Genomic DNA, 25,182 nt, shown 5'->3' on the forward strand with positions numbered 1-25,182 from the left:
CTATCAATTTTTTCACCTTTTTTTTTTTTTTTTTTTTTGGTCATTCAATATCTTTACAGCATAGAACAAGACCTTATTTACAAATGAGATAACATAAAAATCAATAGCAGGGAGGAACCATTAGCTACTACTCTGAAAACAAAGCATGGCTCTTCTTCAAGGTATAACTTAAGGAGGCCAAGGAGAGCAGAAATAGCCATTGGTAGAATTGCTCTTCTCAGCACCGCATCCCAGCCCCAGGCCAGCCAGGGGCAACCCCAACTCTACAGGCTGCTGCCAGGACCCCAGTTCCACCTCTTGAGGGCCCAGCCCAGCAACCGTGAGGTGATTCCAGGAGAGAAGGGCCGTGACAATGGGCAGCTCTTCGTTAAAAGTGAACATGAGTGCTTGCAGCCTCTACCCCAAGTTTAGGAATGGGCCGTCCCGTTCACAACTGATAGGTGGCCTCCTTGAGGGAGGGAAGGGTCCTTCACAGGAGGCCTGGGGAAGATGAGGGTGAAGTATCTGTGCTCTGAAAACTCCCATGAGGGACTCTGATCCACTCTCGAATTAAGAATTTAGGGTTCACGAACTTCCCGAAATCAACTGCCAATGAAAGTGTATGCAAACATATGCTTGGTGTTCTGGAATGCTTGCCCCTGGCTTCTTGCAGACTGTTTCTATCAAATTTTTATAAATCAAAAAACATGAGGAATCACTATTTCGAAACCAATTCAAGTCGTCACTGCCCTGGCTGGCTCCACCGGCCAGGGGAAATCTGAGAAGAGGCTGAGCATAGGCATTCCCTACACAGAGCCTTCTGGTTGTATTTCTCTTTCTCATTCGAATTTTTTCTACTCTTCAACTCTAATCTATTCTTATTTCTTCACTTGTATTTTTAAATTGAAAAAGTTTGGTTTCAAAATAACTACAATCTAAGAACTCCTCAGATGAAAGACACAGAAAATTAAATTTTCAATTTCCCTTATCCCACTTCTCCCATCCCTGTATTGTTTTGTTATTTAAAACAATTTTTGTGAACTTAAGAGCCCTTTTCATCTGTTTTTCCTATTAAGTTAATGACTTGACCAAACATCTGTGCCTTTATTTTAATTATCAGCATCCTGGTTTGCTATTTTTTTTTTTAAATAGCAAATTATACATCTATATAGTACTCTTTTTTTTCCCCCGTTCCTGTCTTAACACATCACCATCACAAGGAAGGATACAATGCTGTGTGTGTTAAGTCAGCTCTAGTCTGTGCCGGTGGTTCAGTTTCATAAATACGAACATGCCTTGACCAGGGGCAATGCCCAGCCATTCAGATTTTCCAAAACAGTTCTCTGTATCCGGGGCACCCAAACAAATTCAAACACTTCAGTTTCAAAACTAATGGGGCTGTCTGTTCCTGATTGAGGTTAATGTCCTCTAAGCGTACCTCCAAGCCATTTTTTTTTTTTACTATTTCTGTACAAAATGAATATTCACTATTCAAAAGAACATTCCCTATCATAATTATATAATCAGTTCAAATTTGTTCTTAAGCAATGTAAGTCATGTTTGAAATTCCACCCTGACAAAATAGCTAAAATTAAGCTCTAAAATATATTAGTTGACTTGGAAAATATCTAAGATGCCTTAATATCAAACCTAAAACTAGAGCAATCAAAATATTTTTCTGAGATCCAGATTTCAGCAGGGAGATAGCCAGGGTATAGAGTAGAAAAAAATACTAAATCTGGCCTCAGCCGACCTGGGCTACAATCTCTACCTTGAACCAGGTAGTTAACAGATTCCCCCTTGGTAGAATAGAAAAAACACCAGTCTTGCTCATATCTCTCCCATGGGAACCTCTTGGGGCAACAACAGACCAAGTCTGTAAGCTGGGGATAGTTGTATAAAAGCAAGCTATTGATATAACCACCGTTCTCTTGAACACAATTGCCCTCCAAAATGTACAGAATGCTCCCTGCACACGTCACTAAGAATGAGATGACAAGGGTCATGGGGGTAAGAATGAAGACAAGAAAGAAGAACGAAGGTAGCTGAAGTCTAAGCAGAACTCACTTATATAAAAGGCACAATAGGCTGACAGGTGCATGGCCACATCTTTTGACAAACCCCTGGTGCTCTGTGTCAGTGGTTTGTGCAAAAAGCTGACACACTAGGAGGCCAGCAAGCTCACAGCGATGGCAGCTTGAGGGTCTCACTTATCTGCTGGAGAGCAAGCTCCTGGGTCCCTAACACGGGGTCTGCGTCTGCAGTGCAGCGGCTGGCCTGAGAAGCCGCTGGGGGAGGGCGCACCCCGAAGTTCACCAGGTGAACCGCTCCTGAGGGGCCGAGCCAGGTGCTTCCTAGAGAAGCAAACATGTGGACTCCACATTTCTGCTGAACATGTTCATCAGGCTAGGGTGGCGGAGGGGGGTCCCAGGGCTCTCTCACAGTTGATTTATGTATGTCCAAACAGAGCAAAGCATGTATTTTCACAGCAGTTTTTCATTCTATGGGCTTTTGAGAATTGCTTAACTGAGATATAATTCATGTACCATAAAAAATTTACCATTTCAAACAACTGAATGGCTTTGCATACACAAATTATGTAAAGATCACCACTAATTCCAGAATATTTTCATCATCTCAGAAAGAAACCCCACTCCCAATAGCAGTCACTGCCTATTACTTCCCTCCCCGCTGCCCTGGATATTTCATTAAAATTGAGTGTTGCAATATGTGGGCTTTGTGATGTTTTCTTTCACTTGGCATAGTATTTTCAAGGTCCATCCATGCACCTTGTAGCATGCACCACAACTTCATTCCTTTTTGTGGCTGAATAATATTCCATCATATGGATATACCGCATTTGTGTATCCATTCATCAGTTGGTGGATGTTTGGGTTGCTTCCAACTTCTGGCTGTTATGAATAATGCTACTATAACCATTTGTGTACAAGTCTTGTGTGAACATATGTTTTCGATTCTGTTGGTTATAAACCTAGAAGTGCTATTGCTGGGTCATTTCCAGGCACTCTTGAACTTAATGTTCACGTTGGCACACTCTGTGTGAACTCATTTCCATGACAGATGGATATAGTTCACCAAGAACCCCAAAAGTCAAAGGAGTAAACGAAGACACGTAGGAAAGGAAAAAGAGGTTCTGCATGAAGTAATATACTGCTGCTTCCAAAATGCCACTAATAATGTATTTCCCCTCTATCATAAAACGGCAGTAGCCCTAGCTAGGGTGAGGGGACACACTGGATCCAAGTTGGCACAATCCTAATGATAAGATCAACTTGTAATTAATGGTCTCTGCCTCACAGCATGGTGCTGAGCACAGTATGTGAATTATCTCATAGCCGAGAGGAGGGGGAAACATGATTTTTGAAAACGAACACTGATTGCAGCCAACCGTGCTTTCCTAGCACAGTGGTATACCCCACCTGTAGCCAGGCCGGTGGGAGAGGGGAACACAGGCAGCTAAATTGCCTGAGTAAGAAAATGACGTGTGTTTGGAATTTGTTTGCTGAAAGCTCAAGAGAGTAGGGTGGGCAGCAGGAGGCTGAAGGCTTGAAAATAGAAGAAAGGGATTGATGTGTAGATAAGAGAGGGAAGGATCAACATGCAGAGTCTAAGATGAAAACACAGCCAGAAGGAAATCAGCAATGGCGAAGAAAACTTCAAGTTAGCGATTTCCGGTTGATTTCTGTTTTGAGCTGCGTTAACATCTCCCTTTATTACCCTGAACCCTTCAGTAAGGCCTGTGCTGGCAGTCACCCTGGGGGATGAAAGGAGTGGGCAGGGTCGAGCAGAGAGGAGAAAGCAGTGGCCAGAGGTGAAACGCTGGGCTGGGAGCAGGACTTCACAGAGAGTGACCAGGAAATGTAAGCCCCAGACATTATAAGAACATTGGAAAGGTACTGGATCTCTCATAGCACATGGCTCAAGCCATTTTCATTTAGGTGTTAAGGGAGAGGGTGACTCAAGAAGCTGGGAAATATGGGGTCAATCTACCCAGCAGCCTGATACTTGAGTTGGAAAAACCGGGGGCAACAGGCAGAGAAGCAGACAGTAACATTTAAACCACTCTGACGCTCCCTGCAGGGCAACAGCCTCATAACACAAACTTGAAGGCTTTACGATGATGTTGCCTGTGAATGTAAATTACAAAAACATCTTCTCAGTGTCTCTGTTGGAAATCTAGGGCCATTCTTTTCAAGCTGCAGATGGGAAAACTCTAGCACAAGAATCTCATGGATTTGATTGGGTCCATTGCAGGTCAGTGGTCACCCCGACCTGTGACAGTCACAGGTATGTGCCTCTGAGGCCACTTCCACAGGAGGGGTTTGCAAATATTTTTTGTAAGAGCCGGATTGTAAATATGTTAGACTTTGTGAGCCAACAGGCAAAGTCAAGGATAATAAGTAGGTATTTATATAACCAGAGAGGAGACAAGTTTCCACATTTTTTATGAAATTCAAAGTAACTGCACACATTTTTAGTGTATGTGATACATATCTACTAAGGAGTAGAATGAAAAAAAATTTGGATAGTATTTTACTTCATTGGGGTTCAAAGTGATGTTTCCTAACATCAAATCAATTGCAAATGTTCATCTATAGAGTCTATTCTTAGGTCATGGACCATACAAAAATAGGTACAGGCCAGACATGGCTCCAAATCTCTGTGGTATAGTTACCACTGTCCGACATAATGTCAATGCTGGGTGCTCTGTTCAAAGAGTCTGTAGTGTCACAATGCCCTCAGACAGAAATTAGAGACCTGGAGGGGCTTTTGGAACAGCTCTCGAAAGATTCAGATGTTCCTCACACATGTCAGTCTAGTAGCCAGTGATTGAAATAACCATTCTTTCAGCCAGTATTTGCTGAACACCTCCTGTGTGTTGCTGCTATCATAGGCAACAGGGATATAGTGACGAGCTGGAGAGACGAGCTTCCTACCTTCAAAGGGACAAGACAGCAAATGATTTTTTTTTAATTTTAAATGTAAGACTGGGAAAGCCATAAAAGAAGATATTAGGAGAGTGATTGGGACAGCAGTTAACTTTGAATAATTTAGCAAGAGTTCCTATTTCTCAACGTCCTTACCAATCCTTGTTTTAGGAGACATTTTGTATTTTTTCCAGTGTGATGGGGGAAGGTACGAAATAGAACCCCATCTTGTTTTGATCCTCTCTCCCGCCTATTGGTAGGATGTACGATCTCTGTGCGCTCCTGCCCTCTCTTTCCATAGATATTCGTACATAGATAGAAAGACGGTCTTTCAGGGTTCCTCTTCCATTAATTCCTGGTTAATTTTCTGTTTGTTTTTCTTTTCCGCTGCCTTTTTTCTTACTGCTTTGTTGGTGTTCTTTTAAAATTTTGGATATTAATCCTTTACTGGTGGTATGCACTGCAAATACCCTCTCCCTGCCTGTGGCTTATCTTTGAACTTTGTGGTGTTTACCAGAAGATTTTAGCTGGTAAATATCTGGTGACTAATCTACATTATGTGAGGATTGGTTGTTAGCTCCCTGTCTGGGTGAGTAAATTGAAAAAGTCATAGATTTTGAGGTTAAATCTTCATCCCATCCCTTTCAGCTGTGTCTTGTCCAAGTGTATTAATGCCTCAGAGCCTTGGCTTCCTCATGTGCTAAATTAGAACAATTCCTCCTCACAGATTTGTTGGGAGAATTACATAAAAGAACGCGTCAGTGCAACTCCCCTCGCACTGTGGCCCCCTCCCTTGTACTCTCCTTGAAGACCTTTTATTCCCTATAGTATTACGTGCAGGGGCGTCGCTTAGATTTTGTTTATTGTGTTGGTTAAATTAAATTTATCTTTAAAATGCATGTAAAGTGCAGAGTATAATTATATGCACTTAATTGACTAAAATGTGGAAGACAGGACCAGAAAAACAGTTTAGCAAGATTACTTCACTGGCCTCCCTTGAACGAAATAAGTAGTGGTTATAGTAAGTGGCACAGTTAATGAGATTTGTAAACATTCTTTTGAGTAAAAGTTATATTTGAAAGCTTAGACACATGTATATAGTCAACCCTGACAGACAAAAATTATTTAACAGCATGCTGTAAAAGGTACTTGTAATTAGTTGTGAGGGGAAAAAAATCACAAACCAATGTGAACAGGTAAGCCTCAACCATTTTATAATAAATGAGTTTTACGGGGAATGAATTTATAGTAAAAATGTTTTAAAAAACTACTAGTTACTGCCAGCTTTTATTTAAGATTTTAAAAAATTATCTTCCAGCTCCTCTGATTGCTGAGCATAATATATATGCTATGCTTTAAGTTTCAAGAATAAAAAGGGAACAAGTAAAAATTCCAATGGCTTTTGGGCTTTATACCCCACGGACACCATATCTGTATCTTTTTGATGGCCAGGGGCCTGGATCCCAGCCAGCAACACAGGGCTGAACAGAGACAATCTTCATGTACTGAACTATCCCCACAGCCATGTGCTTTCACCTACACGCTCTCATTTAATCTTCACAACAGTCCTGTGGGTTAAGTGCTACTACTTTTTTAAGGAGGGTGAAACTAAAATTCAGACGGAGTACACCACTTGTCCACATCCAGTAACCAGGGGAGCAGAATTTTACCTTCCGACCTCAGGTGTAAAACTTTGACACCATCTTACACCGAAGTAGATAAAAAAAAATAAAAATAAAAATACTTGCTGTCATATTGCACACAACAGCAAACACTCTACAACCCGAATGCTGCCTCTGATTTGTAGCCAGATTCTGAAAAGATGTTTGAAAGTCTTTCAACTTGCTTCCAACTAAAAATGAGTAAGCGATCGCCATGAGGATGGATTTAGACATGGAGTTCGACTCATCTCACCAGAGGCCTTCAGCTCATTTACGCTCATGGCTTTCTTTATTCAAATAACTTGGTTTTTCTTTTCTCCCAGGGAGGGGAAAAAAAAAAGATCCGCAGACCATGATCCCGTCACGGCTCTGCACGAAGAAGACGCTAACGTAAATCATGTCATCAAGAATCATCGTATTTAACAAACTCCAGGACGCGTCACAGCACTGTTTATAAGATGTAAATAGAGTCTTGTTTTATTTCACTGTTCTGCTAAATTCAGATGTCTGCTTCATTTAAATGTAGGCCCCTGAAAGAGCTTCTCATGCTTTATTGAATACTGCCAAATGTGCACATTCAGCGAGCCATTCAAGATCCACACCCGAACGATGACCCAGGCGATGTCCATTTAGGTATGGATGAAGGCGGCCACAGGCACTGCTCACCAAATACTTCCAGCTCTGACTGCTGTCCTCTTGCCCTGGGCAGGGCGCAGCCACCGGCTCTGGCCACTGGATTGTGAGCAGGAGTGCTGGGTGTGGCTCCCAGCCAGGGCATTTAATAAAGCCCTGCAAGGCCCCCAGGGCACTCACCCCTCTGCGGAGGTGACAGGTGATATTCCAGAGGGTGGCTGTGCTGCCAGCCTGGGGTCCAGCGAGAGGACGATGGCCGCACAGAGCAGCACCCCACCCTTGCCAACTGGCAATGGATACAGAGCATGAGCAAGAAATAAATCTTTGTTTGGAGGAGCCCTGGGATGGGAGGGTTGTTTGTGATCGCAGCATCAACTAGCCTCTCCTGCCCTTTACCCCAAATGGTGCCATGAGAAAGGGCTTGGTGTCTCTAGTGATAAGTTAGCAGATTTGTGTAATTTAGTATCTGATGCTAAATGTTATTATCTTGTCAGGAGAAGGTCCCTAAGTCCATAGTTCACTTGGACCCCAATCATCATGTTCTAAAATCTGAATTAAATAAGCCAAGCAAAACTGAAGAGGGAAAGTTATAGTTGTAACCTTCCCAACTGCCAGTTCTAATTTATTGATCTGTCCAAGTTCTTAGCTGTAAACAGTAGAAACCACTCTGGGTAGTTAATTAGGAAATAGATTAATTAAAGATTTATTCACTTATAAAATCACAAGGACAGAAACACCATTCTATGTGCCGATGGGGACTGCACTACCCATTGCTGGGCACAACCACAGGGCTCCTCTCGCCCGCTGGGTGCCGGGTGCCTCTGCTGGAATCTCGGCCACTGTGCCCCTCTGTGGTCCTTGTACCAGTTGTATTTCTAAAGTACAACCCAAGCGCTCACGTAGATATTTCTGAATGGCGAGGTCTAACATGCACAGGTGCAAGGAAAAGTTGGAAAAAAAATTTTTTGGCTTTTTCTTAGGTAGGTGAAGAATTCCTCGAACACAGGAAAGAAATTCAAAGGTATGGTTAAAAAAATTGATAAATGCCCCCCTCATCTGTGGGCATGGGCGCTGGGGACAACCCAGGGCTTCAGTGCTCCTGGCGGCCCACAACAAAATGCCCAGAGCCTTCCCGGCTTCCACAGCCCTTCCTTCAGTTCTGCCCCGGGACCTTCCAGTGAATGAATCCTTGGTTTTACTAGTTTCAGTTGGGTTCTGTCACTTGCAACTCAGACAGTCCTGATACAGAAGCAATCATACTTAAAAAATCCCAAACTAGCCAGTTGCAAATACGGCTGTAAATATTCAGCTGCTGTGAAGAATTTTTCAGATCTCTGTGTGTATGTGTGTGTGTGTGTGTGTGTGTGTGTGTGTGTGTGTGTATGTGTATGTGAAGTACCTTTCTGTATTTACAGGAAAAAAAAAAATCAAAAAGCACAAGACCCTGACTTCGGTTTGAGAATCCTAATTGGGATCATGGGCTGCATACTGACAATATTTACTTTCTCTACTAAAAGTCCTCATCCCCCTTCTGTAAGCCAAGGTATACCCTCTTGAAGCATTGATGGTAACAGTTATGTGAAACATATTTTTAAAATCAGTAGGTAGCTTTTCCTCTGTCAACTGTTTTGAAATAAAACCTCTTTAAGAGGCTGAAACTTAAAAAAAAAAAAAGTCCTCTCAAATAACATCTCCTAGACAAAACAAACAAAATACTGCATCCCCATTGATCTTGTGTGCATATCCTACCTAAATAAAAATATCAGAAGTATATACAAGATGCCAACTCAGCACCAAATGCCTCTTGGAAATAAGGTTATCTATAAGAATACATCTAGATAGAGAATATTTAACCTATAAAGAAATGCACATACACACAGAAGCATAGATGCTAGGCTTGGGCATTATTAAAAACAAAACAAGACAAAACAAGAAACCTACACTCTATATCTAGGTGCTCCCATCCAAGATCCTTGAACTGGACTACTTAAAATAATAGAATATTATATGGGAAAAGCAAAAACCTATGAGCAAACCTGTGCAATAATTATGCTGAATAGTTAAGGAATGTCAAGAACTTGGTTTCACGGGGTGACTTAGAGGTTTCCTCTTTCCCTAGAAATGGCTTCAAGGACAGGAAAGTGGCCCTTGGGTTGTTTATGGCCTGTGGCTCCAGCTGGCTGGATGAGGGTGAATATCTACGAGAGTGAGCTGGGAGTCAAGCCGGGGAGATGAGTCTTGCTACGGTGGCACTGTAGGGAGAAGGCCGAAGAAAGCCGGCGTTTCCAGAGCAGCCCTACCGCTTCTCTCAGGCTTGACCACCAGGCCACCACCAGGTTCCCCCAACTCCGGAGTCAGCCACGAAGAAGGTGGAAGCCAACAATACACTCGTGCTCACTGTGGATGTCAAGGCCACCAAGCACCAGCTCAAACAGGCTGTGAAGAAGCTCTATGACACTGACGTGGCCAAGGTCACCCCCTGCTCAGGCCTGAGGGAGAGAAGGCAGCATAGGTTCGACTGGCTCCTGACTAAGATGCTTTGGGTGTTGCTGACAAAACTGGAATCATCTAAACTGAGTCCAGCTGCCCAATACTAAATATAAACATTTTTCACCATAGAAAAGAGAATTTGTATAGATAGAACCATTTTTAAAAGGAGTCAGAGCCGCCATCCCAGAGGAAAGGCCTCGCATGTCTTATTCCTTGAAACTTTGGAATGTTTGACTTGGGCAACATAACCTTTGGACTGGGTCAAGCCAGTGTTGTTTTACAAACAGCTGTTTGTAAAGCTAACAGGAAAGCAGACATCCTCTTACAAGGACTGATGATTAGGAACATTCTTTGGAATCAGTAACCAGCCATGTATAGCTGAAGAGTAACTTGGTTTGTTAACACCAATAGAAATTCCTTTCTTCTATTCATGTAATTTTTCCCCTCCTTTTCTCATAAAAACTCCTTGCCTTCACCCCATAACTGGAACACTCTCTGGGTTTCTGCCTGAATCTCTGTTTCCCAAATAGCTATTCTTTGATCACAAACACTTGTTGCCTTTCACTTTGGATTTTATTTTTAGGTTAACAAAGCTTATCAATGCTGGTAGATTCCAGCCTCAGTGTGTGTCTCGGGGTAAATGAAGCAGGCTCTTGTTGCTTTCTATGAATCACAGAATAAAGAGCCAAACTACTTATAAGCACAAAGATTCCAAAGGTATCACAGCACAGATGGAAAAACTCAAGTGCCTACCACCCTTGACGGTCTCGACAGTCTCCAGTTTAACTACATAGCTCTGATTCTCTTCACAGGCTAAAAAGGAAATCCAATTCAAGAAAACTGATAAAGCTTTCTTTTCCTTGGGGAAAATGGACAGGACAAATTGCTCTCAAAAACCTAAAAGCTCCACCACCAATTGTTGAAAAACAATGGAGCCTCCATTGGCTGTTCTCTCTGCCCACAGAATGCTCTCAGAGGAACTGCAGGGCTGGGAAGGAGTGCAGAGGCCTATTCCCCATCCAAGGCACATCAAAGTTTTAATCAAAACCTGCCTTTCTCTTTGTGAAACTAAGCAGCTGCTATTTCACACCCACATATTGCTGGAGAGCATTCAATTACCCTCAACGACTTTGTTTAAAATGAAAAGGCTTTGCCTCCTGAGGACAGTGTGAGAGGATTGATTAATGTTGGGCAGAAGTATAAGTACACAAAAAAATCCCAAGTCCTGGAAGCTACAGCTGGGCCATATTTTACAAGCAACTCAAACCTACCTTCAAGATTTTTTGTAAAAAATAAGGACTTCTAAGGCAATTGGACATATGAAGGGGCATACTCTGCCATTTTTCCCCTCTTCCTTTGACGATAAACACAGAATTAGAAAACTAAGAGGAAGATGAGAAGTGATGAAGAAAGACCCAAATTTGCCATATGGTTTTTCAGGAGAAGAGGAAACATTTTTTTTTCCTTCTGACACACTGTTCCAAAGGATCTGTGACTAACAAGCCAAGCCAGCACATTGCTGGGTTCTGTGGCTCTGTGACTCAGAAGTCACTTTTCTATCCAATATATTAAATGTCAAGGAAAATATCTCTGATAACAGAGAAGAGATTTCTTCAGGAAGCTTGGTTCCTGTATGAGAGCCTCCTGTTGCAAATGAGCCACATGTTTTGCTGCTGTCATTTAGCTGGGTTGCCAACCTGTAAGGGAAGCATCTACCCAAGACGACCAAAAGAAGCATAAATCATGGAGAACCGTAACTTAGTCCTTTATCAAGCCCTGCAAAAGCACTTTACCCATGTAATCATAGTAAATGTCTATTTAAGAAAAAAAATCAGAAAGATACACAAACCAAAAAAAAAACAGAGAAAAGGGAAAGGGAAGAAGAAGAATCACAGTGATATTTTGATGCATACATAGTATGCAGAAACAGGAAGCTAAGAGCTCTGATGGAATGCTTAAAGCCTCTGCAAAATACAAAAATGTATGGGCTCCAGGCTAGTTCTAATCAAAAAGAAGCAGTATTTCTCCATCATGTGTCATGAGCCCTCACCTCATTTCACAAAGCTCTAAGATTAGAACCCCCGATGTGAAAGAGGATTTCATATTTAGAGCAAGTTCTTGCATGGCTTGGTGAAAGAAGGGGAAAAGACTGATATGAGGGCTGCACTTCACTTCTCTTTTTTATAATGATTATTTTCTTTAAGAAAAGCATAAGCTGTGATCAATGTGGCAATATAATTGTTGAATTTTTGTTCCTTTAACACCTGCAAAGGAAGCATGTTGACAAGAAACAGCAAACCAATTATTTCATACAGGTTTTCATCCATCCAGAAAGCCATGCTCAAAATAGATGGAACTTTTCCTTCTTCACCAACCAATCTGGTACGTGCTTACAGCGAGTACCCAAGAACCTAAATAACATTGCTTATCATTATTCTCAACAAATGAAAGTTAAGTAAAATAAGATCCAAGGAGTTTAACACGTAACTTCCAAACTTTAACTATACCAATTATTTAGGTGCATTCATCTTATATGTCAGCGTATCTTCATAGGAGGCTAAGAAGGAACAAGATTCGTGCCCTAGGGAGATAAGGGATATTGAGCTCTGTTACCAGAAGTGGGAGGACAGATCAGATAACAGGTCTTTCCAGTTCTGAGGAACATTTTGATTCAACTGAAAAAAGAGGCAGAGCGGGAATGAAACAAATTCAAGATTCCTCCTATCTATGAATTTGGGAAAGGTAGAATGTATACCCTGAAAACAAGTAAATAAGTAATAAATATAGCTAAGGAGAAGGAAATCCAGGGAACAGTTCTCCTTAGAAGGCTAAAAACTTAGTATTTTAAAAATAGCAATAAACTCACTTCTTTCTTATATTTAGAGTTATGGATAATAGGTTAAAACGGATTCTTCTATTTTTTACACATTGGTGTCTCGGGAGTAAGCATTTACTAGATGTCCCAACTCTGGAGAGAAAACATGCTCTCTGAAATGGTTTACCAGGCCACAACCTATGCAAAGTAATCACAACTTAGGACTGCATTTCTGTTGTCATCTCAAACTGGAGGAAGGTCAGCATGGAAGAAGGACCGACATAGGAAGGTTTCCAGGTGATACTTTTGACCTGAATGTTCAAGGATGAAAAGGAAACAGGTTAAACAAATTACTTTTGGGGAATGGCTGAGGCTAACTACTTGGGACAGATTAGTGAAAATGAAAGCTACCATCAGTGCTTACAACATGCCAGACTCTATACTAATATTTCCTTTTGGTTTTTTTCTAATTTAATTTTAACAAAGCTGAGCCCCAGCGCTCAGACTCAGATCTCCCGTCTCTGTGAGCCCCCCTCAGCCCCGAGTTGATCCCTACAGCCTCGTGGCTGTAGCGGCCCTGTACACTGACGACGCCCACAGTGCTGCCTTCAGCCTGCATGTTTCCTCCAACTCCAGACTTGCATGTCCAGCTGCCTGTTTGGTATGTCCACCTGGATGTCCAAAGAATATCTCAAACTCACCATGTTAACACCAGACTCCTGATATCCATCCATTCCTCCCCAAACAAAAACCTAAACAATAAGGATGACAGAAAACTCCTCCCTCATCTACCTTCAGAATATATCCAGAAGCGACCACTGCTCACACCTGCACTTCTGCCACCAGCTCTGAGCCACCACCACGCCTCCAGCCTGAATCGATGCAGCCTCCTAAAGGTGGTGCATGTGAGCTTCCCCTCCAGGGACCCCCTGAGTCTGTGCTTTCCAAACGTCTCCATCGGTAAGACAGGCTCCCCGTTAGACACTGTTGTCTGAAGTAGAGACTAAGTGATTCTTGGACAGGTGACAACAGAAACATCAGAGGCTAAGAGCAGATGTGAAAGGAAGAGTGCAGGGCAGGGTTGAGGATATCAAAGATGGGGCCTTTGAGAACATCCAGAGGGACAAAGGAGTCTGAACTCTTAAGAAATATCAAGTCCTAGGTCAAACGTTCCCCTCTCAGTTAGCCTTTCTTGACTCCCAAGGTAGAGTTCAAGTCCTTAATTAAAGCATCCGTCACATTATGGGAGGCCTGTGCTGAGCGCCTCCCCAACTAGACTTTGAACACATTTTGTACCCCCGGCACCTGATGCAGCATCTGGGACCTGGAAAACCTTCAACAAAAGCGCACTGGATAACATGGTAACGTGCAACGTGATTAGGAGCACGGAGAAGGAAGTTGGCTGCATTCTTCTGCAAGACCAAGTTAAGACTCTCCACAGGAAGTGAGGTTTTGGAGATAGAAAAAAAGCTTTTGAACTTATCTAGGGAGATAAATAACGCTAATGGGACCTCAGTGGCGCGGAAAGACAGGACGAGACTTGAAGAGGAGGTGGAGGAAAGGAAAGCAGAAGAAACAGTTGGGGGGTGGGGCAGGTGTGATATTGAAAAGTAAGTTGTAACTAGGAAGTTAAAGAATGCGGCAGACTCAAAGGAAGAGTTTTTCTCTCTACCCTAGAGGAGGGGTGGTGCCGGAGGGGGAGAGGGATGTTTAAAAGGAAGTAGGGAAAGCCAGGCAACAAAGATGACTTGACTGGGGTTGATGGGTATGAGGACCAGGCAAGCTCATACCTGCAGTTCGTAACCTTTTCACTCCCAAGTAAGTACCAAGTAAATTACGAGCTCCAAAAGGAGGGTGGGAAGCCCGAGGCTCAGTAATCTGAGGTTAAAACAGGACTATTTAGGAAGGTGTGAGCCAAGAGGTTAATGAGGTAGGAAGAGCAACTCTGTGGGGTGTTGTAAGACAAACCCAGGTTACTACTTGTCTTTCAGGTTCCAATTAACTCTTCATTAAGTGGTGCTGGGGACTCAAGCTCACACCCCGCGCCAGCCACCTTGCCGTCTGCGGTGTAATTCAAGGGAAATTCGGCTGGAGAGTAGACCTTCCTCACTGCGATGAAGGTAGTGTTAAGCAATTTACAGTGGATACCCACCCAGCTTTGTCCAGGCCTCGAGGAGAGGACTAGGGAGAACCCAGAATACAAATGAAATCACTTCTTTCAGAGCCCATCACCCATACTCTCCCCTCACTCAAATGTAAGGAAGGTCGATGAGAGCAGGCCTTTGTCCTTCGCAGCTGCATGCCCACATAGCAGCGGGGCAGGCACACAGTGGACGCTCAGCAAACAGTGGTTGCATACTGAATGAACTCTGCTCAGTCCCACTTCGTTATATTGAAGGATGCCACCAGTGGAGCCGCCGAAGAGAGCAAAGGTTAAGACTTTTTTGAAGGTCCCAGTGCGACGGCCTGCGAAGCCCCGCGCGGAGGGCTCTGCAAGGCAGTGGAGAAGGGGATTGGGATCTAGGGCCCAAGACTGCAGGGTTTGCAACTGACCTTCCGTCGGGGAAGCCCGCGCGGGGCGCAGCAGCCCGGCTCCGGCGTACCGCTCCCGCCGCCCCCCGGCGGCGCTCGGCGCCCGCTGCGCACGTAGGTCACCTGCCTCCTGCTGGCGCCGCGCGGCGGACCAGGCGCGGGCAGCAAGTGCGCCGCAGGCGGCCGAGGGGCCGAATTCGACGGGGTGCTGCGGGCTAGGGATCGGGGCCCGGCGCGCCGCAGCTCGGCGCAGAGCCGCAGGCCCACCAGCAGCGCGGCGCCCAGCAGACACCGGCTCAGGGAGCTGCAGCCCCTCCCGGGCGACCTCTCCCTCGCCATGGCCGGGGCAGACCCCAGGGCTGCGTTCAGCGGCCCTCACGCGGCGCCCGGCCAGCAGCAGGGATGTGGCCCCGCTGTCCTGAGCGGCCAACTGTGGGAACACCCCCGGGAGCCACGGCGCGGGCTCGGACCCGCCTCCCTTCCTCCTGTCCAAGGAAGCCTCGGCGTAACCTTATCCTGCCCAAGCGCTCCCGGACACTGGAAAAAGCGAGGCGTGGAGGGCCAGGCGGGATCCCGGGGGGTGCAGGCGCCTCCGCTGGGCAGGAATGTGAGCCCAGCCTCACCTGGAGGGTCCCGGAGGAGCCTCCCTCCACCCCAGCCTCCAGAGCCGGCGGAGCTGAAAGCTACATTGCCAGAAAAAGCGCATTCCTAACGGGAGGGATCCTGGGCCGCAACTTCATTTTCTGGTATTAGTACTGTTGAAGAAACACAGGAGGATAGGTGAGCCGCCAGGTTTTGCTACAAGGAGTAAGTTCTGATTGTCAAGCAGTTTATGCCATTAAACACAATATAAAAATACATCGCACTTAAGCCCAGTTTTACAACTTATCTCCCTCAAGAAAGGAGGGGAAGGAGAGCGCTCGCTTAGTGCAGAATAATCGAATTAGAGTTATTCCATTTCTAAATTCTGCCTGAAGCCAATCCGTACTTTCTCTCCGTGTTATGAAATGTGTGGGGGCGAAGGAGGAGAGAGAAAAAGCCTGCTAAGATAACTGACAGCAGGGAGAGAGAACAGAAGATACTGGCATGATGTAAATCAAATTAATTTAGCTACACACACACACACACACACACACACACAGCCTCCCTGCTGTCCTGCAGAGATACAAAGGGACAAATTTATCTTTCAGCAAAATGCTCCCCAGCTGGTGTTTTCATCACCACCTTGACCTTAATTAATCAGACTGAACTCTCACAGCCTGAAGTCCAGTGTTGGCTGTTCCATTTCAATTGTTAATAAAATTCTTTCCCACACCCTTTTGCAGTTTGGGTTTTAGGTTTCAGTTTGGGTTTGGGTTTGTTTTCTTTAGCGGTGGCCACTTTTTTATTTTTTTGTCCTTTACGCTTGCATTTTTCATGTTTCTATGTAGACTGCCCCTGCTGACCTACTCTCTCCACTTAAGAGCCTACAGAATGAACAACAGAGATGAAATATGGAACCCCCCCTGCTACCCCCCATTTGATTTTCGGGAATTTTCCACAGGGAGCCCTCTTCTCTAAAATCCCCCTGGCTTAAGAAAGACCCAATTTATTCTGTGTCACTGTACAAAGCACTTGGGCTCTTTCTCTACGTGTAACAAAACCCAGCCCAATCTAGTTCTTTCCCTGGGCACACCGGGTCCTCAGGCTCCTGAGTGTTTCTTTATGACTGATTTGTTTTTTCTTTAGATGTAGCCCTTCAGCTACTGCAGATGGGCTCTGTTTTAAAGAATCCAAGCAAGTGCATTTTTCCTGACACAAGCGCTAACAGAAAACTTCACATCCTGTGTCTATTTAAACAACATGAGCTGCAGTGCCAGTTATGAACTATGTGTTGAATCAAGATTCAGCCTTTCAGAAGCTGTTAGACTTTGGACAAAGTACTTAACCTCTCAGTTTTCAACTGGATAAATAGACCTGTATATCTGGTAAGATTACATAGATTGCATAAAATATTATATGTTTAGTACCTAAGGAATCCCTGGTCCACAGATGGTAATTAATGGCAATTATTTTTATTATTTATCATTAAAGAAAATCGTGGATATTATCATGAAAAACAAAATTTAAGCATTGATTCCAAGGTAGGTAAATTCCAAAGTATATACTTTGATTCCAAAGTATAAGGAGATTTGTAAGTATCAAATACAGTCTTCTCTGGAATTAGGCACATCCAACAAGGCAAGAAGCAACCATTAAGACTCAAGATCCCACAAGTGCCCTCTATGAAGTTGTAAAATTGTATAATGCTATTTGTGGCATGATTTGTATCATGCTTGATAAACCCGGATCACTGATGTCTGATGTAGACTTGGTTGGAAGTTTTAAGTTTTATTTTTTTTCATGCAACCAACAGTATCACTAACTAAAGAAGTAATCACTTGAAGATTATATCACTAACTTATGTCTTCTGCTCATGTTGAGTTACTCTCCAGAGAGGAAAAATGAGGAGTATCCTATATTATTAAAATAGGGATATTAATAAGACTCTGGACTGGCGGTGGAGAGGGACACACATAGAACAGTGTCGCTCTTGAAGAGAAATGGGCAAAATGACCTCATATTTTCCCTTCTCTCATGTCTCTGGTTCTCTAATAATGTTTCCATTATGAGGGGGAAATCTAAATAAAAATGCAATATTTAAATGCCCTTTTCTTTTATCTTTTGCAACCATTTCTATGTGTTTATTACTAATAAAAAGGAACGGTTTACATGTATAGAGCATTGTTAACTTTCTAGGAAGAAATCTCCCATTTTTAACTTCCACACAATATTTCCCTGTGTCGTGAATGATAATGAATAGTGAAATGGGTCAGTCAGTAGACTGGAGAGGCAAATCCAATCACTGTCGCAGCTGAAAAGCAATCTTTCATTCACGACCTTTACTTTTCACATAGAGTTGAACTTGTCTTGGTCGTTTCTGGGTATGTTTCAAAAAATGCAGATAATCATTAACCACTGAGTCGTACATTGGTTAATTAAACTTGCAGGTCAGTAAATCACAAAAGCAGCCTTCATTAGATCATAAATTACATCCTCCTTGAGGTTTCAGCCAACAAAATGAGTAAAATAGAACATTTTTGCTGCTGATCTCCTAGACACCAGACATTTCAATTTCCACACATGCTATAGTGCACTGCTTCTCAAAGTGGGTTAATTTTGCCTCTCGGGGACATTGGCAAATATCCGAAGACATTTCTGGTTGTTACAACAGGAGGTGGTGAGGGGGAAGATGCTTCCAGCATCTAATGGGTAAAGAGCAGGGACGCTGCAAAACGTCCTCCAATGCAAAGGATAATCCAGCCCAAAATGACGATAGCACTGAGGCTGAGAAACCCTGATGTCACGTAACACAGATGTTAATATGGCAACTTTTTAAAAAGATTTTATTTATTTTTTAAAGAAAGGGGAAGGGAGGGAGAGAAACATCGATGTCGATATTCAAGAGAAGTACCTACTGGTTGCCTCTTGAATGTCCCCAACTGAGGACCTGGCCCACAACCCTGACCAGGAATCAAACCGGCAACCTTTTGGTTTGCAGGATGGCGTTCAACCCACTGAGCCTACTTTTGATTACAGACTGTCCAGAGAGAAAACAGGCTGACAGTCAAGGATCCCCAACTCCACTAAGTAGTTATTTTTGTTTCACAATGTGAAGTATCCAGACTGGAATTAGAGTAATCAAATTTAGAAAGGAATAGAACTATAATTTCTGGTATTGATATCTTCCTTCAGCCTACCTATTCCCATCATCTTTTCTTCATGTAATGCATATTCATTGTGGAAAATATACACAAGCCAAAAAATATATATATATATATATCAATACTCATTCATATAGCATGACTTAGAGACAGCTACCCTCTCAGACTTTTTTCTATGCATTTACATTGTTTACAAAAATGAGATCAACCCTGGCTGGTGTAGCTGATTAGATTGAGGGCCAGCCTGTGAACTTAAAGGTCACCAGTTCAATTCCCAGTCAGGCCACATGCCTGGGTTGTGGGCCAGGTCCCCAGTTGGGGGCATGCAAGAGGCAACTGACCAATGTTTTTCTCACATACCAGTGTTTCACTCCCTCTCTTTCTCCCTCCTTTCCCCTCTCTCTGAAAATTAAATAAATGAAATCTTTTTAAAAATGAGGTCATATTAAATATCATGATGTCTAGAATTTGCTTTAAAAAAATTTGGTGGGGAGGTAGGAAATAACTTGGGGTATAAATGAAGCAAAAAAAGCAGAGTTTATATTTGTTACAGCTGTGTGATAGGGTTCACAGCTCTCTATTGTTGTGTTTGAAATATTTCATAATAAAAATGTCATTAAACAGTAACTTATTGATGTACTTTTTTTATTGCAGTAACATTGGTTTACAACATTATATAAGTTTCAGGTGTACAGTGTTATAATTTGACATCTGTATGTTCTGCATCATGCTTACCACCAAAAGTCTAGTTTCTATACGTTACTATGCAATTGGCCTTCTTTACCCATCTTGCCCTCCCTCTATCCCCTGCCCCATCTGGTGACCACCAATCTGCTGTCTGCCTCTATGAGCCTGTTTTTGTTTTGTTTTGTTTGTTCATTTGGGGGATTTTCCACCTATGAGTGAAATCATAGGGTATTTGTCTTTCTCTGTTTGACATATTCACTTAACATAATACCCTCAAGATCCATCAATATTATCACAAAGTGCAAGATATCATTTTTTTTTGTTTGGCTAAATAGTATTCCTTTGTGTATATGAGTATATTCCATACCTTCTTTATCCTTTCATCTGTTGATGGACACTTAGGTTGTTCCCATATCTTTGGCTACTGTGAATAATGCTGCAATGAACATGGACGTGCATGTATCTTTTCAAGTTAGTGTTTAGATAAATACCCAGAAGTGGAATTACTGAATCATATATTCTATTCTTAATTTTTTGAAAAACATCCATATTGTTTTACATACTGGTTATACCAATTTACACTCCCACCAAGAGTACGTGAGGGTTCTGTTTTCTCTGCGTCCTTTGAAAGATTTGTTATTTCTTTCCATTTTTTTTTATGACAGCCATTCTAACAGATGTGAGGTGACATCTCATTATGGTTTTGATTTACATTTTCTTAATAATTAGTAATGTTAAACACATTTTCATGTACCTTCTACAACATTTTTAATGGCTACATTTACCATGATTTAACCAATCTTCCACTGTTAAATGGTCAGATCATTTCCATATTTCATTTATAAACAACGCTGTTATGGACATCTTTTTAAGTAAACCTAATAGATCCAATATGGACTATGAAAGAAAGAAAGTGGTCAAGGATAATACCAGAGTTTATCCAGAGTGTTGGAAGAATGAAGTTGTCATTAACTGAGAAGGAAAGGACTCAGGTAAAAATGATTTGGGGTGGAAAATTAAGAGTTTGTTTTTGGTGGTGATGTTAAGTTTGGGGATCCATCCAAGCTTGGGAAGACATCTGAGTGGAGATATCAAGTAGGCAGTTGGATTGAAAAGACTGGAATTCAGGAAAGCAGTGAAGGCTGGACATGTAAATTTAGATCATCAGCATATTGATGCGGAATGGGGAAGGGAAGAAAAATTTGAAGACTTAGCTCAGGGTCCCCCAAACAAAGTCAGGAAGCTGAGGAGTACCTTCCCTTCTTTACTGCCTTTGCTGTCCCAGAAGCCAAGTGAAGAAAGTATTTCTTGAAGGGGCTGAGAGGTCTAATAAAATGTGGGCTGAAAACTGCCCATGAGATTCGGTAACGGGATGCTTTGTTTATTATCTGTCCCTCCTAGAACGTAATTTCCATGAGATCAGGACTTTGCTTTGATTATTGCTGGAACCCCAGTTCCTAGAATAATATTGGCATACAGTCTGTACTCAATAAATAACTGTGGAATTAAAGAGTGAAAAATGAATCGAATCTGTGTGCATTCATAGTTATTTCATCATGTTAAATATTAAGGGTAGAATCACTAAGTTAAAGCAAGATTGTAGGTCTTTCTGTATAAAGTGCTACTATCAATTTTTAATGCTTTTTTAAAAAGGCTGTATTGTTTTCATTTAGAGCCCATCAAATTTTTCTTTGTTATCAGTGGGAAACCTCACAGGATAGCTTGAGCTAGCCTCTGACAGTCAGATAAATGAGCGGTTTATTTTTAGTCCCCTCCTACTCCTTCTATCAGTACGCTTGAGTTCTCCTCGAATGCCCATCCCAAACTGCGTCCCAGATGGGATTTGTGTTCACTTGACTGTCAATTAGTTTCTTCCTCCCCACCCTGAGGATGTAACTAAATATTAAGATACTACCTCAGCATCACTCAAGGCCCCATCAGAAGTACCCAGGTTAAAGGACAGACTCACCAAAATGAAAACTTTCAGGACTTAGGACGAAGTTATATTAGAATGACGAATACCAGAACCGCTATTGGTGGCTGGGAGCCCTGCCTAAAATCACACCACTGCCTAGTCCACAGCCTAATAAAGCTGCCTCTGGGCTGGTCTTGTGGAAAATGCCTGGGGAATGGCTTCATGCCCTGGCCTACTTGGGAAAGAGAGCTTGAGCCTTTCCTGCCTCTTTTGAATCCCTAACACTGAGTTCTTCACCAGTGACTACTTTGTGGACTTGCTTTATCCTTCCTCTACACAGACTGTTTCTCAAGCATAAGAATGGGGCCCGCTCACCTCTGGAGCCCCTGCATTGCCTCTGTGAATGGGCCTCTATCATGTCTCTGGAACTGCGGACAAGCAACAGATGTCACACCCAGCCCTGCTGAGATCGGATGCCAGGGAACCCATTTATTGCAGCAGACCCTGTCGCTCATTCACTCTAACCCAAAAAAGAGCCACACTCACCCCTGTGGTGGCTCACAAGTAATATCTCCAACCTGGTACATTTTTTCCCTCAAGGAACTGGCGAAGGATCAGGGCAATGCTTCATACAAGCCATTGGGACAAAGAACTAAGGTGAAAGAGGTGGGTGTCAGGGGAGTAGCTGTGACAGCTGGTAGCTCTTAGAAAAACCCTAGGCCGGGACAGAAAGTTCACAGAAGATGCACCTCTCTCGCTCTCTCTCTCTCTCTCTCTCTCTCTGTCACACACACACACACACACACACTTTCCTTGGTTCTGAAAACACCTCTGAGGCATTGTTAGATCGGTTTACTCACACACATTAACTCCCATGAAGAGAAATTCGTGGGTTTTATGACAAGAAAGCAGTTTAGGTTAAGAATGAGCAAAATGCTGCCCGGTCCACAGGACCACCTATGGAGCTCTCCCCCTCCCTCACCCGTGGCTCATCTTATTGTTATGACACATGCCAGAAATAATCTCCCAGCTACAGATCACTTCGAAGTCAAAGGCATTCCTGGTTGAAATTTTCCCAAAGTCAAGGGCTTAAAAACCCTTTTAAGGTCAGAAAAGATCACCAGGAAGCTGACAGGATAAAGTGAAGCACAGCATGCCCAAAGGCAGAAAGCTCAAGGTGCTGTCATTCCAGTTTAGCTTGTGAATATATTAAAAATCCTGAGGTCAAAAGCCATTTTACTTTCTCTTCACATCACTGCTCTTAGCCCTAGGGAAAGCATAAGAACTACATCATTTTCGGATCATAATCAGGGGCTCTTAAACCTAAGTGTGCCTGAGAACCACCTGGGAAGTTATGTAAATGTAGGTTCAGAAGCCCCACCTCCAGAGATTAAGTCAGAGGTGAGTCCCCAAGATCTTTATTTTAATAAATTCCAACTTGTAGAAGCCTTGGCAAAGAGGTGCCCCAGCCATGGTGATGGTTGTGGGGCGGGGAATGTAGGAAGCAGTTATTACAAGGTGTTCATGTACCCATGGCTGCAAATGTTTTCTCTCAATCCTCTAAACATAGTTAATAACAAAGTTTTAGGCATTAACAAAGGGTCCTCATATTCAAAAGTTCAGGAGCCCCCTTAACACCCATTCTCTTCTCCCTCATGGCTCCTGATGGACAGGTAAAGGGTCTACAAAGAGACGCTCCTTCCTTCTCCTATTTGCTCTGAGAACTTCCCAGAGCTCTTGCATGAAATAGAAAGGAGCTAGGGTTATGCGCATACTGTACAGCCAGAGCTGTTCCATGGTAACTCTAAGCAAGACTGTAGTTACACAGAGAGATCTGATCAGATCGCTGGGGCAGAGTAGGGAGTGGCTGGAGGAGGAGGTTGCCCAAGTGAGAGGTGAACAGTCTAGGACAGGATTGGCTGAGAAACTGAATGCTTCCAGATGCTGTGGAATTATAAACCAGAAGATTTAAATTAAAAGGAGGGCAGAGACTGGCTCTCTTGCTCCCTTCCTCGTGGATGCCTGGATGATCGTGCTGCAGCTGCCTGTGGACGTTATTTTGGACGGTAGGAGAGGCTCTGGGTGCAGCCTAGGATCGGGCTGGCCTGGCAGGGCGTGGCAGGGCTATTCTTGTTTGGGTGTCCTAGACACGCTCTGAGGGACAGGCTCTGAGACAGAAGCCTGCCATTCTTCCAAAGTTGTATAGCTTTTGTATCTTACCATATTTGCCATGTATAATGCGCACCCATGTTTTTGGCCCAAACTTTCAGGGAAAAAAAAATCTTTTGTTTTAATTTTTTAATTCAATTATTTATGTATTTATATTAGATACTTGTTTTTTGTATCATAAAGAATTTTAGCATTTGTTTTTGAACGTATTATGGTACAAGAAATTTATGTAACAAATAAATAAAAAACACAAGAACAGATAAAAGACATTTCAGATACAACCTGTGTATGATGCACCTCCTTATTTTTCCCTCAAAAATTTGGGCAAAAAAGCGCACATTACACATGGCAAAATATGGAAGTATGTCATTTTAGTTTGTAAACTAATCCTATAGAAATAAGGTTATTAAAAACTATCAGGGGAATGATAAGGAAACTCAGGAGTTAAAGATTTTAATTGATAGGCTTCAGTGACTAATGCATGTGGAAAGCTGTTATTCCAAAATTGTGTAGCTTTTGAATAAAGACTCCTTTCCTTTATCACCAAAACATTACCTCTGGAATTTTGCCTGGAGGGTGGCAGCGGGCAGCAGGACCCCACTTGCTGTTCGGTAACAGCAACACCTTGAAATCTGCACCATCCTCTCTGGGACACAATGCCCTTCAGCTCACTATAGGACCCCTGAGAGTTAAGGAGACGTGGACTCGGGAAAGCAGATTAAGGAAACAAAGGCAAAAGATCAGGCCAAACAGAAGACCTGAGCCTGAGCTTGCCTTCTCTTAAACTAGCAGTGTAGCGTTCCCTTACTTCTCTGTGCCTCAGTTTCCTCCTACGTAGAATGGAGATAGTAATAACTTTCTCGTAGGGCTTTTGTGATAATTGAAAGAGTTAATGTATTTAAAGGACTCAGTGTGGTTCTTAGTGTCATTCTTTTCGGCCCATAGTAAGTGCTGTCATGTGTAAGGTGTGATTTTTGTTGTTCACATAAGAAAAGACACTTGTTTCCATTTTGCCCTAGTTTATAGTCCTCTTACGTTCAGGTTGAATTGTCTGTTTGGGGTTTAGGCTTAGTGGGTCTTCACTCAACTGACATAAGAGAGGAAATGAAAATCACGTCTCCACCTTGGTGTTACTACTACCCACAGTCTTTCCTTTAGACTCATCACAGGCCAGGGCCTATCTTACTAAGGTTTCCACTGTTATTTCTGGGAACGCGCACTGGTCCAATTTCACTAGCAGGTCTTTTCCTTGTCCCTTCGATCTGCAGTGCTCTAAACCTTGCCCTTTCTTCCCTGTAGTTCTGCTCTCTATGGTCTGGGTGCCATGTAGCCACAGCACTTTCCTCCCTGTTATCCTTCTCATCCCGCTTGCTCTGCTCACTTTTATACTTTGTCTTTAAAGCAGACTCTGCACGCTGTGCTACTTCCATCGCCTGATTCCTTTTAACCCACCCCTTAGAATAATAGCCATCGCCCTGATCGCTTGCCTATGAATTTGCACCGTCAATGTTAGACGCAAACCCAACTGCAGAGCACTCATCCCCAACACCTTCCTGGTGCAAACTCAGGAGAATTTCCAGAGAGCAGGCTCCTCCCCCAGGAGAGAGAG

The 25,182-nt window shown here is 43.0% G+C and overlaps 1 protein-coding gene across 1 annotated transcript in view; it reads right to left on the reverse strand.

Moving 5' to 3' along the window:
• METTL24 (methyltransferase like 24) overlaps positions 1-15,398 on the reverse strand; it is an 88,921-nt gene extending 73,523 nt beyond the window's left edge. The window contains exon 1 of the mRNA XM_054568892.1: positions 15,081-15,398. Within this exon, the coding sequence (XP_054424867.1) occupies positions 15,081-15,398 (318 nt within the window). The remainder of the gene's footprint in view (positions 1-15,080) is intronic.
• Positions 15,399-25,182: the final 9,784 nt, after the last annotated feature.

The sequence above is a fragment of the Pteronotus mesoamericanus genome, unplaced genomic scaffold, assembly GCF_021234165.1.
Source record: "Pteronotus mesoamericanus isolate MK-2021 breed Mesoamerican mustached bat unplaced genomic scaffold, CSHL_Meso_final contig_20, whole genome shotgun sequence".
Classification (NCBI taxonomy): Eukaryota; Metazoa; Chordata; class Mammalia; order Chiroptera; family Mormoopidae; genus Pteronotus; species Pteronotus mesoamericanus.